This window comes from Salmo trutta, unplaced genomic scaffold (genome assembly GCF_901001165.1).
Source record: "Salmo trutta unplaced genomic scaffold, fSalTru1.1, whole genome shotgun sequence".
NCBI classification, from domain to species: domain Eukaryota; kingdom Metazoa; phylum Chordata; class Actinopteri; order Salmoniformes; family Salmonidae; genus Salmo; species Salmo trutta.
The window spans coordinates 191296-204375 of record NW_021822200.1 but is presented as its reverse complement, the minus strand read 5'-3'; the positions used below and the strand labels follow the sequence as shown (position 1 = coordinate 204375).

General features: G+C 45.0%; 2 protein-coding genes across 5 annotated transcripts in view; both read right to left on the bottom strand.

Annotated features, from left to right (window-relative positions):
- Nucleotides 1–3956: 3956 nt before the first annotated feature.
- Nucleotides 3957–6892, bottom strand: LOC115180866 (tubulin alpha-1A chain-like). The gene is made up of 4 exons (XM_029743010.1): nucleotides 6640–6892; nucleotides 6098–6320; nucleotides 5853–6001; nucleotides 3957–5188 (listed from the first exon to the last, which is right to left on the bottom strand). Exons 1-4 carry the CDS (start codon nucleotides 6640–6642, stop codon nucleotides 4208–4210), a joined length of 1356 nt encoding a protein of 451 aa, XP_029598870.1. The 5' UTR covers nucleotides 6643–6892; the 3' UTR covers nucleotides 3957–4207.
- A 981-nt stretch (nucleotides 6893–7873) lies between these two features.
- bin1b (bridging integrator 1b) overlaps nucleotides 7874–13080 on the bottom strand; it is a 47313-nt gene continuing 42106 nt past the window's right edge. For 3 of the 4 annotated variants that reach the window (XM_029743007.1, XM_029743008.1, XM_029743009.1), the window contains 4 exons: nucleotides 10467–10505; nucleotides 10250–10303; nucleotides 9930–10031; nucleotides 7874–9826 (listed from right to left, as the gene is read on the bottom strand). In XM_029743007.1, the coding sequence (XP_029598867.1) occupies nucleotides 9725–9826; nucleotides 9930–10031; nucleotides 10250–10303; nucleotides 10467–10505 (297 nt within the window). In that variant the 3' untranslated portion in view covers nucleotides 7874–9724. Of the gene's footprint in view, nucleotides 9827–9929; nucleotides 10032–10249; nucleotides 10304–10466; nucleotides 10506–10926; nucleotides 11329–13080 lie in introns of all 4 variants that reach the window. The other variant, XM_029743006.1, reaches the window with a different exon arrangement.

Below are 13080 nucleotides of genomic sequence, written 5' to 3'. Positions count from 1 at the left end.
TTCTTAGTTTATCTGGTGTGTGTGTGTGGTCAGAAGTCTTCATTGTTTGCCAGGGAAGCAGTATTTCCTTTCAAAGGATCGGCTAACTATATGTAATATTTATAAAAATGCTTGTCTATTAAAAGAGCATATTATATATCAACTAAATTGTTTATTCTTGTCATCCAATATTGTGTAGTTTTACAATTCATGCTGTCAAATTCACAGCTCTAAGGCATTACCGCAGCAGTATTTGTTTTACTTTTGAGTGTGGTGAAAATTATTATGGTTCTACCACTAAGGTTTTGTTAGCTGTTAAAACCTCTTCGCTATAGGGGGCAGTATTTTCACGGCCGGATGAAAAACGTACCCAAATTAAACAGCCTACTACTCGGGCCCAGAGTGAAATATACTGCTCAAAAAAATAAAGGGAACACTTAAACAACACAATGTAACTCCAAGTCAATCACACTTCTGTGAAATCAAATTGTCCACTTAGGAAGCAACACTGATTGACAATAAATTTCACATGCTATTGTGCAAATGGAATAGACAACAGGTGGAAATTATAGGCAATTAGCAAGACACCCCCAATAAAGGAGTGGTTCTGCAGGTGGTAACCACAGACCACTTCTCAGTTCCTATGCTTCCTGGCTGATGTTTTGGTCACTTTTGAATGCTGGCGGTGCTTTCACTCTAGTGGTAGCATGAGACGGAGTCTACAACCCACACAAGTGGCTCAGGTAGTGCAGCTCATCCAGGATGGCACATCAATGCGAGCTGTGGCAAGAAGGTTTGCTGTGTCTGTCAGCGTAGTGTCCAGAGCATGGAGGCGCTACCAGGAGACAGGCCAGTACATCAGGAGATGTGGAGGAGGCTGTAGGAGGGCAACAACCCAGCAGCAGGACCGCTACCTCCGCCTTTGTGCAAGGAGGAGCAGGAGAAGCACTGCCAGAGCCCTGCAAAATGACCTCCAGCAGGCCACAAATGTGCATGTGTCTGCTCAAACGGTCAGAAACAGACTCCATGAGGGTGGTATGAGGGCCCGACATCCACAGGTGGGGGTTGTGCTTACAGCCCAACACCGTGCAGGATGTTTGGCATTTGCCAGAGAACACCAAGATTGGCAAATTCGCCACTGGCACCCTGTGCTCTTTACAGATGAAAGCAGGTTCACACTGAGCACATGTGACAGACGTGACAGTCTGGAGACGCCGTGGAGAACGTTCTGCTGCCTGCAACATCCTCCAGCATGACCGGTTTGGCGGTGGGTCAGTCATGGTGTGGGGTGGCATTTCTTTGGGGGGCCGCACAGCCCTCCATGTGCTCGCCAGAGGTAGCCTGACTGCCATTAGGTACCAAGATGAGATCCTCAGACCCCTTGTGAGACCATATGCTGGTGCGGTTGGCCCTGGGTTCCTCCTAATGCAAGACAATGCTAGACCTCATGTGGCTGGAGTGTGTCAGCAGTTCCTGCAAGAGGAAGGCATTGATGCTATGGACTGGCCCGCCCGTTCCCCAGACCTGAATCCAACCGAGCACATCTGGGACATCATGTCTCGCTCCATCCACCAACGCCACGTTGCACCACAGACTGTCCAGGAGTTGGCGGATGCTTTAGTCCAGGTCTGGGAGGAGATCCCTCAGGAGACCATCCGCCACCTCATCAGGAGCATGCCCAGGCATTGTAGGGAGGTCATACAGGCACGTGGAGGCCACACACACTACTGAGCCTCATTTTGACTTGTTTTAAGGACATTACATCAAAGTTGGATCAGCCTGTAGTGTGGTTTTCCACTTTAATTTTGAGTGTGACTCCAAATCCAGACCTCCATGGGTTAATAAAAAGAATTTCCATTGATTATTTTTGTGCGAATTTTATTTATTTATTTTTCATATTTTTTTTCTTTTTTTTCTTTTTGTCAGCACATTCAACTATGTAAAGAAAAAAGTATTTAATAAGATTATTTCATTCAGATCTAGGATGTGTTATTTTAGTGTTCCCTTTTATTTTTTTGAGCAGTGTATTTGCATATTATTAATAGATTTGGATAGAAAACACTCTGAAGTTTCTAAAACTGTTTGAATGTTGTCTGTGAGTATAACAGAACTCATATGGCAGGAAGAAACCTGAGAAAAATCCAACCAGGAAGTGGGAAGTCTGAGACTTGTAGTCTTTCAGACCATTTTCTATTGAAACTACAGTGTCTGTGGGGTCAACTTGCACTTCCTAAGGCTTCCACTAGATGTCAACAGTCTTTACAAAGTTGTTTGAGTCTTCTATGGTGAATGTTGACCGAATAACAGCCGGTTCAAGCAGTGGACTGTCTGAGGTCATGTAGTTACTTCATGCGCATTCACGCATGGATAGCATTTTTTTTTTCTTCTGTAATGAATGCGCTATTGTCCGGTTGGAATATTATCGATTGTTTGTTAAAAACACCCTAAGGTTTGATTGTAAACAGTGTTTGACATGTTTCTACAAATGGTAATGGAACTTTTGAGCTTTTCGTCTATTGATTTGCACCCCCGTCTCGTGCCTTTTGGAATAGTGTTCTGGACACGCCAACAAAATGGAGGTATTTGGACATAAATTATGGACTTTATCAAACAAATGAACATTTCTTGTGGGAGTCCTTCCGAGTGCATTTTGCTGAAGATCAGCAAAGGTAAGAAAATATTTATAACAATATTTTAGAGTTTTGACGACGCCGTGGCTTGACGGCTAACTGTATAGCTTGCATTGATGGCGGAGCTCTGTACTCAGAATATTGTTCAATGTGCTTTCTCCGTAAAGTTATTTTGAAATCTGACACAGCGGTTGCATTAAAAGGTAGTATATCTATAATTCTTTAAATAATTGTTATATATTTTGTCAACGTTTATGATGAGTATTTCTGTAAATGAATGTGCACATTCACCGGAAGTTTTGGAGGCAAGTCATTTTCTGAACATCACGCGCCAATGTAAAATGCTGTTTTTGGATATAAATATGAACTTGATTGAACAAAACATACATGTATTGTGTAACATGCTGTCCTAGGAGTGTCATCTGATGAAGATCGTCAAAGGTTAGTGCTTCATTTTAGCTGGATTTTGGGGGTTTTGTGACACAGCCATTTTCCTAACAAGGAGATGTGTGGCTTTTCTTGTTTAGGTGGTGTCCTAACATAATCTAATGTTTTGCTTTTGCTGTAAAGCCTTTTTGAAATCGGACAACGTGGTTGGATTCAGGAGAAGTGTATCTTTTTAAAATGGTGTAAAATAGTCATATGTTTGAGAAATTGAAATTATTAGATTTTTGATGTTTTGAATTTCGCGCCCTGCTGTTCCTTTGGCTGTTGGCTAGGGGTCCCGCTGGCGGAACGGGGTCCCGCTGGCGGAATGGGGTCCCGCTGGCGAAACGCCTAGATGCAAGAAGTTAAATACACTGGATGTAAGCAAGTGTTGGGCAATGTATAACCACAGATACTGTAGCCACAGCTGACTTTTCATCAATGAGTATCTAAGGAGATACTGTAGTTCTCATTTGGTTGTCTTAGTTACCAATTCTTTTTTTCTTCTTCTCAGGAGTCAGTGTTTTACAGCTGTGTGTCAGCTGAGCTTGGCGCTTTGTTTCATAAGAAATAGAGACCTGAGAGTTGGATGGCTTCAGTGTGAGCTGACTACATATCACCAAAAGTGGTGTGTTCACAGCACTCAACAGCCTTAACCAAACACTCTCCCACAGCTGGAGCAGGACGGGATGGAGAAGTTAAGCCGAAGTTCAGGAAAGACAGAGGACACCATTAACACCAGTGTGTGGCGGTTGATGGTGCACTACCTCCTCAAATAGATCATTGTTTGATACCATATGACTGACTACCCTCAAGGCAGAACCTCTTGCCACAACAACAGCTGTGGAATGAGACAGGGTAGGGGGTTTATATATTGACATTACAGAAAAATTGGTTTTGAGCAAGCATGACAGAGAAATATTTTGGGTGTTGACAATGAATGCTTTATTTATTCACAGGAAGGATTCATATCCAAAGAAATAGATGGTTAAAAATGATTATTATTCTCAATTTGGTCAAAACTGTGTCTGGCTGACAATAAGACTCGTGTAGTTTCAACATTCATGTTGTAAAGCTGAGACTATAGATCCTAACATCCTACTCTTCCTCCCCCATATCCTCCTCTTCATTCCCTGTTGTTCTTCAGATGTTCTTTACCAGTTGACTACTTTTTAATATTCCTCTCCCTCCTCCTCCCCCTCGTCCCCTACACTGTCAGTACCCACCTCTTCATAATCCTTCTCCAGGGCTGCCATGTCCTCTCTGGCCTCTGAGAACTCTCCCTCCTCCATGCCCTCTCCCACATACCAGTGCACAAAGGCTCTCTTTGCGTACATCAGATCAAACTTGTGGTCAAGCCTGGCCCAGGCCTCAGCGATGGCGGTGGTGTTGCTCAGCATGCACACAGCTCTCTGGACCTTGGCCAGATCTCCTCCAGGGACCACTGTGGGTGGCTGGTAGTTGATACCGACCTTGAAGCCAGTGGGACACCAGTCCACAAACTGGATGGTACGCTTGGTCTTGATTGTGGCGATGGCAGAGTTGACATCTTTGGGCACAACGTCACCACGGTAGAGCAGGCAGCAGGCCATGTACTTGCCGTGACGTGGGTCACATTTCACCATCTGATTGGCTGGCTCAAAGCAGGCGTTGGTGATCTCAGCCACTGATAGCATCTCGTGATAGGCCTTCTCAGCAGAGATGACTGGAGCATAGGTGGCCAGAGGGAAGTGGATACGGGGGTAGGGCACCAAGTTGGTCTGGAACTCTGTCAGGTCCACATTGAGGGCCCCATCGAAACGCAGGGAGGCGGTGATGGAGGAGACGATCTGACCAATCAGCCTGTTGAGGTTGGTGTAGGTGGGGCGCTCAATGTCCAGGTTCCTGCGGCAGATATCATAGATGGCCTCATTGTCCACCATGAAGGCACAGTCCGAGTGCTCCAGGGTGGTGTGGGTGGTCAGGATGGAGTTATAAGGCTCCACCACAGCAGTGGACACCTGAGGAGCTGGATAGATGGCAAACTCAAGCTTGGACTTCTTCCCATAGTCGACAGAGAGACGTTCCATCAACAGGGAGGTGAACCCAGAACCGGTGCCTCCTCCAAAGCTGTGGAAGATCAGGAAGCCCTGGAGACCAGTGCACTGGTCAGCCTGAAAGAAACAGAAGGTAGAAATGTAAGAAATGTATTTATTAGTGATGGGCACTGATATGGAAAATCAATATCCATGTCAGTTGAACTTTTTCGAACCGATATCATATTAGTTTGACTGAATAACATTGCAACTGTGTGGAATACATTTCCACGGCTTTGTGAAGTTCAGACTGCTCGCTGGTTGCCTATTGGGCCAGGTGTGAATGTCCAGGAGGCCTAATCATCCTACACAACCAGTTTGAATAGAATGGGCAGCCCGTTGAAGTCTCCTCTCCTCTCCACCCCACTTATTACATGATTGAATTGAAACGACGCAACGCGGAGTGCCTGGACACAGCCCTTAGCCGTGGTATATATATATTGGCTATATACCACACCCCCTTGGGCCTTATTGCTTAAGGATAAACCGATATCACGATAGGCCTTGCTCACATCGATATCAAACGTTATTGATATCATATAGAAGTATTGAGCCACTCCACTAGTATTTATTAGCATTTCCACATTTAGTGTCAACACAAGACCTTGCTTTAAAATAGTATGAGTCTCACCAGTTCTTTCTTAACTGAAAGAAACAGGGAGGAATGCGTTACAAACCGTATACATTTGTATCAAAGATGGACGGTACATCCACCTAGAAAGATGACTAGGTTGGGTCTTACCAGTTTGCGTGTCCGGTCGAGTACCAGGTCGATGATCTCCTTGCCAATGGTGTAGTGACCACGGGCATAGTTGTTGGCAGCGTCCTCCTTGCCTGTGATCAGCTGCTCAGGGTGGAACAGCTGGCGGTAGGTACCTGTGCGGACCTCGTCTGTGGACATGGGGAATTGACATTTAATATCTGTAGCTTTAACCTATAAATATATGGAGATTGGAATGTCATTAGGTAAATTGTTTGTCAACTTACCGATGACGGTTGGCTCCAGGTCTACAAAGACTGCACGAGGAACATGTTTACCAGCCCCAGTCTCACTGAAGAAGGTGTTGAAGGAGTCATCTCCCCCTCCGATTGTCTTATCACTGGGCATCTGTCCGTCAGGCTGGATCCCATGTTCCAGGCAGTACAGTTCCCAGCATGCATTGCCCATCTGGACACCTGCCTGGCCGACGTGGACAGAGATGCATTCACGCTGCAGAGAAAGGACAGAATTGAAACCATTAGCCATAATAAAATGTTCACAACTTTAGGTTACGGTTTTTGGGAGGATTTAGGTCAAACAATTAAATAACATTTCTAATGTTACAGCTAAACGTCTCTCTAAATTTGCTCAGTAACATTATCAGTATCAATATTGCCAATACAATTATATCTCTAACCATATATATTTGATCTATCAAGGCAATGAAACAAGAAGCAGATCTGTTTTAAGAGACATGAGTCGTAGTGAAGAAACAAAGGATGGGAGCGCTGCATGAAGGGAGCAGGAGACATAATATTCAGAAGCTTACCATTGTTGCAGTTTCTTCAGGCCGACGTTAAGGATCTGCGTCAGAAATCTCGCTCGTGTGTCCTGGTGGCGGCTCGTCTGTATTTATAGGATTAGCGAACACCTTGGTAACAAGCTTTGTTGTTGGTAACAAAGGGGTTAAATGTGTTTGGTCGATCGGAGTTCTGGGCTGGGAAGAGGAAAGCCAATCATTCAGCTCGAGAGGAGACACTGCATACAAGCCCTGCCGCACATCAATAACTCCTCCCCATCTACCCAGGATGATAATGTGTAACTCTGACCAACCGACCGACCAGCCCCACCTTGCATAGGACAAAAGGTTCCTAAGGGGACTGTAATTTAATCCCTAAACATTAAAGAACAACCTGTACCACAACAAATGTTTGAGAAAATACACATACTATGTTAGTGGCAGTACCATGGGTCCGTTAACGAAGGAATTTAGGAATTAGTCACTTTAAGATGGTTGATCCCCTCCCCCATAGCCCCTGCTGTTTGAGCCATTTGTTATTCAAAGTTGCTGCCTTCCCCGCCCTCACTCCCTCCCCTTGTCCCTGTGGCCTGGCAGGGTTCTGTTGTGTTTCATGCTTCGTTGACTGTATCCTATGGTAACAACGGCACCATAGGTAACGGCTACACCAAGGTGACCTTCTAACTCAGACTCCTTCATTGGCACAAGGAATCATTTATAATTAGTTTGTTTTACAAAATTATCAAGTTTTAAAACATTTGACTTGTTTAATCCATTTCATATGATAAATGAATGAATTCATGGGGATGCTCCTATACTTATTTGGGAGTTAAGAAATATGTATTTATGTCACTGAATCCGTAGTGATTGTTTGAGGCATGGCTTGAAAGGGGAGCCAGTCTGAGTCCTGGAAGCATCTCCATCGCATGCACCTGCTAACAGAGTATACTGTATATTCACCACAGAAGCAGCAATGATGTCATGAGAGGAATGTGACTAAGCAAGTCCTGCTATTGGCCGCCATTACAATGCTTTGCCGTAAAGGCCTGGCAAGTCACACTGCCTCCTGGTGTTATAATAAAGTAGCACAGACCATTACTATGTGGGTGTAGTCCCTGAGTGAGAGCAGCTGTCTGATTGGTCTTCTGCTGTGTGATCAGTAGGGTGTGAAAATGTTGTTTAGGTTATCACCATACAGGCCTGCATGCAGAGGTGTTCAAACCCCCAGGTGTAAAGCAGGTGAAACAATGAAGGCCACAGTGTCTGGTGTTGAACCCATCTTTAATGTTGTAAAGAAGACTGTCGGTTACAGGCTTGATCACTTTCCACTGAGAGACATTTTTAACATACAGTCAGTGTGTTCACACAGGTGTTGATTTTCAGCTATATCTAGGAGTTGAACACAGTACATCCCATAGGCTTAATTTGACTGAGTTTAACTTTGGTTTTCAGCAGGGCACATGGTGGACATTGAGATTATTTGTTTCAGGGCTCTTTGATACTTGTATGGTTTGTTACATTAACATTGTATGACACCCATAAATAGTTGCCTTACTTTTGACCAGAACGTTGACCACAGTTCTAAAAATCTTCTGAACATGTGGTTTGTTAATTAGCCCTCGCCTCCAGCACTTATCAACATATTGTAGTACAGACAGTTAGGTGTAGATTTTATGATTGAGCCATTATCGACAGGCTTCACTCCACTCAGAGCCAGGCCATAACCTGAGTTGTAATGAAACCAATACCACAGAGTTGAGGGCATATGATGCTCTTGCTTTAGTTATCCAGTGTTTCACAAAAGTTGTCGCAACCATAGAAATAGAATCCATAGAACAGGCTTCCTCATTCAAGTCAATGATGGCATAGTGGGTGGACTGGCAGCCATTGCACACATGAGTTTACCAGTCAAATTGCCAGGGCTAGAGGTTTCAACTTCAAAGCCCTTTCTATGGATTCCATGTATATGGTTGCAACCCTGCAGGGCTTCTGCACACCATTCCCTAACACATGTCCCAGGAATCTCTTTCACAGGAGAGGGACTGATAGAAAAATACACAGATCTAGGGAGCCTGTTTCTGATGTGTGTCCTGACTCCTGACCACATCTCTGAGGGATTTCTCTCTAAGGGAGAGAGCAAAGGCTGGGTTTCCTTTATTTCCCTTCAACTACTGCTTAGGAGAGAGGGACAGTACAACACATAAAGGTGGCAAGTGGGACAGTACAATACAAAGGTGGCGAGAGGGACAGTACAATAGATAAAACATTCATCTTAGCAGAGCGACAGCCTAGGGAGCCCACTTCTCAGGGGCAAATGGTACATTAAACAGGTCACAGATATAAGATCACATGGTTTCAGAACAGCTACTGAGTCTTTTTGCATTTCATTGGGCAAAATAGAATAATAGTGACTTAAAGTTTGATACAGACATAAAGTATAGACTTAAGAGTTAACGACAACAGAGCCAGTAGGGTGAATGTGGAGGTATACTACCTGAACTGTCCAATAAGAACAGAGATGTTTATGTTTTCCCATTGCAAAACGTTTTACTGTAGAGTACCCTTCCAAACATGACCCAGGTCACGTTGCTTTAATCTGGTGTGGTGTACCCCAAGGTTCTGGTCCAGTACCAGTACATTATTCATCTCATCACAGTCAGAACTGAAGGACTGAGAGCTGATACCAGAGCAGTCCCAATCTCTGTCTAGGGGTGTGATGTTGTTACAAAGTAAATGACTACAGTATAATGATCATGCAACTCTTAATGTTTTTTTTTTTTACATGACATGTCAAAAGGTGTTCAAGCAGTCTGACATCCATTACTTTTTTCATTGAAACTAGCATACTCTTTGTTTCTACTGGCCACATTAGCTTAGCATAAATACATTACTGACCGCATTAGCAAAAACACATACATTACGTAGTCAAATGTAACAAATCAAAACAGTAATCGTGCGAATCTGCTAAAATATACCAGCACATTTGATACATGGGTCAAGGATTGAGATGATGTGGTTTTGGTTTGTTTCTATCCTGGCAGATGTCCCAGAGGACAGGAGAGGGGAAGGGGGATGAGAGGGGAAGTGGGAGTGCAGATTGGATGGGACGTCCGGCTCACAACTTCTGGGTAAAGTTTTCAGGGAAGACTCCTTTTGCCAAGAGGTCTTTGTTCTCCAGCCAATGAGATTCCTTCACGCCCATGAGCCAGCCGTCATCCTGCACACACAACAAACAGCATGGTTATCAGAGGATGTAACCCAATCACTTGTGAAAACGTGTTATAGTTCTCAATGGGGGTAGAATGCGGCTGGCTACTGACCTGCTCATCAGGATTCTCCCAGGCCAGGACCAGCACAACATCTCCTGCTTTCATCTCCAGCTCGTCTCCATCGGTGGCAGCATAGTCATGCATGGCTTTGACCTGAATTTTTTTGTTGTTGACATCACACACAGCGATATTGCTACCTGATTTAAGATATACCTACCGCAACAACCAAGATCCATTGTTGGCAGAATATTGAAAAATACTAGCGTGCTGGAGTTTTCTTCCTCCATGAACCTGGAACTAGGTGTGCAAACAACCCCTTTTCAGTAGCTGTCTCTATGGTCCTCTAGAAACAAGACAAGCGAAGGGCTCACCTTGTAAATGACTCCAGCCGGCAGCACCTCAGAAGACCCATTGGTCACCGCAGTCTGGATTCAGAAATAAGCAGAGAAAAGGCTTCATTTGATACTGAGAAATGTATTAAGTGGTCAATCAATTCTACAATGGTTACATCACACTGTAGAGGGAGTGATATGCCAGGGACCCAATGTTTGTACTGTATATGAATGGCTCATTTACTCCAGTACTTACGGTTGCAGTCCCTGCAGCGGCTGCCACAGCAGTGTCAGTCTGAAAGGGAGCAAAAGGGGAGGTGAGAATTCCCAATGGACATGCATCTCTCCCATCCCACAGAGATCAGCATACACATACAGGTATGAAGACTTCACAGGAATACATACACACAGGCACAAAGACTCTGTCCCTGGGCACAATCTGTCAACATGTGCCACCATCAGACCGCCACAACAGCCATGCCATCTATCTACGGATCCTAAAGATGGGAGACTGAAACTTGATCAACCTCCTGTCAGATGGGGTACTCACAGGGTGTTTGTTTGTCCCAGTCAGCGATCAACACCCAGCTGTCCATCGTGTTTCTGAAGCCTTGGTCTCCCATCACTACTGTAATGAACCTCCTGTCCATCTACCAGCGCTACCTATAGCACATCTACACTCCCCTACGGTACTTCCTCGTTCCCCGCCTACTCACGCTCTGCTCTGAGTCAGCCCAGCCAGTCTGCCCAGAGACAGCCCAGCCCACCTCTCCGTCTGCAGCTGGCTCCTCTGCCCACCCAGCCTGGGCACCCACATCACCCCAGCCTGCCTGTCCATCAGTGGCAGCATCTGCAGCCTCTTCCCCTACCTGGGCCCCGTTATCGCCCCAGCCACCCTGAGAATGCCCAGTCTGGGTCACATCCTGGTCCCAGCCTGCCTGAGAAGCCTGCGGTGTCCCTTCAGTATCCCAGCTCGGGGCGGCCCCAGTCTCATCATCGCCCCAGCCACCCTGGTTGGCTGCAGGCTCGTCTTCCTCCCAGCCGGCCTTGGCCTCCTGGGACTCTTTGTCGTCGTTCTGCTGGGGCTCCTCCGCTGCAGGGGGCTGCTCGGGTTCAGGCTGAGGAGGGAAGGGGGCGAGGCAGTATGGCAGGTAGAGGGGTGTCCAAGGTGCACGTGGGTGGGGCAACAGAGAATTTGGAATGGGACCGACGGTTTGATGACAAAAAGCCACAGGGCATAAAGGGGTCATGGGTCCAAGCAGGAATTGTAGGATAAGGGATAACAGACCAAGAGAAGATGAGAGAGATCTGTGAGTGCTGCCAGAGACCAGCTCGCCATTCAAGTGTCCGCAGAATATGGTACCCAGCTAACCAAGAACATTCCTATTGCTATTAATATGTTTCAAAGAAAATGCTTGAAAGGAAATATCCTAGAACATTGAATAAAAGTACAAATTAAAAACAATTATCCCAAATGCCCAGGGCCACATTCAGTATTCAAACGTTGTAGATATAAATGCAATGAATGGAGCCGACGTGATTCTTTTATTCTACTTGTTCTACATAGAAACATGCTATCTGAACGTCCCAAAACATTTCGTCCTTGTGAACGCGCCCCAGGTCACTCCTTGATTAATCCACCTAAGTAGCCAATCAGACCTAACTTCCCTTGACACCAAAGGCAGGACTTTCACCCTACTGCTGTCACACCTGATCCCAATCAGTGTATCAACCTGAGCAGAGGCAGTCTAAGAATAGTTTGGTTTTCGAGAGTCTTGAGACTTTTTCCTTTAGATGCAAATAACAATTTCTCTACAATCTTTATATCCTACGAAGCAAGCTAGACCTACTCAGGGTTTTCTAAACCTAGTCAGATTGAGTTAGCTATACATTCCGTGGTTTCCATGGCACAGTGAGGTCGCCTAGGCAGAGCGCTACTGTACATTTGGTAAATATCTGTATAATTAATACATTTATGGCATTTTTCCATGCACCCTTTTTGTTTTAACAATTAATATAGTTAATTAATATCATTAGAATCAACCACAGAGTTTCAAGACTGAAGCTGGCAAGTTATTTGTTTGCTGGGCAAGCTAGCTAACTGTCAGCTAGCTAGCTAATGTCAGCTGGCAATTGTTCTGATTTGAATGCCAGCCGTTTGTCCGGAGGTTGAGGATGGAGAGAAGCAAGACAGCTGAGGTGTGCAGTGATGAGGATCGTAAGGATGACTAAGTTACAAGGCTACTCTTGAATTATCATTGAAATGCTGTGTGCTTTCTGGCGCCATGTGACTGACGTAGCGTCACCCAAGTGCGTGTGTCATCTTGGTAGTAGTGAAACCTAGCTACAGCTACTACGGAGTCCATGAACTGGAGAAGCCACACGGACGGCGAGACACCTTGATGACACCTTGCGGCCGAGACCATCTTTAAAAATATATATATATATATATATATGTGTGTATGTATATATATATATATATATATATATATATATATATATATATACACACTGCTCAAAAAAATAAAGGGAACACTTAAACAACACAATGTAACTCCAAGTCAATCACACTTCTGTGAAATCAAACTGTCCACTTAGGAAGCAACACTGATTGACAATAAATTTCACATGCTGTTGTGCAAATGGATTAGACAACAGGTGGAAATTATAGGCAATTAGCAAGACACCCCCAATAAAGGAGTGTTTCTTTGGGGGGGCCGCACAGCCCTCCATGGGCTCGCCAGAGGTAGCCTGACTGCCATTAGGTACCGAGATGAGATCCTCAGACCCCTTGTGAGACCATATGCTGGTGCGGTTGGCCCTGGGTTCCTCCTAATGCAAGACAATGCTAGACCTCATGTGGCTGGAGT

Bases quoted from the DNA above. Each gene is read 5' to 3' on its own strand.
- LOC115180866 (XM_029743010.1), bottom strand. The intron at 6,002-6,097 runs GTAAGTTGACAA...CCATGTCCACAG, and splicing joins CCTGGAGCCAACCGTCATCG to ACGAGGTCCGCACAGGTACC. The intron at 5,189-5,852 runs GTAAGACCCAAC...TGTTTCTTTCAG, and splicing joins TCGACCGGACACGCAAACTG to GCTGACCAGTGCACTGGTCT.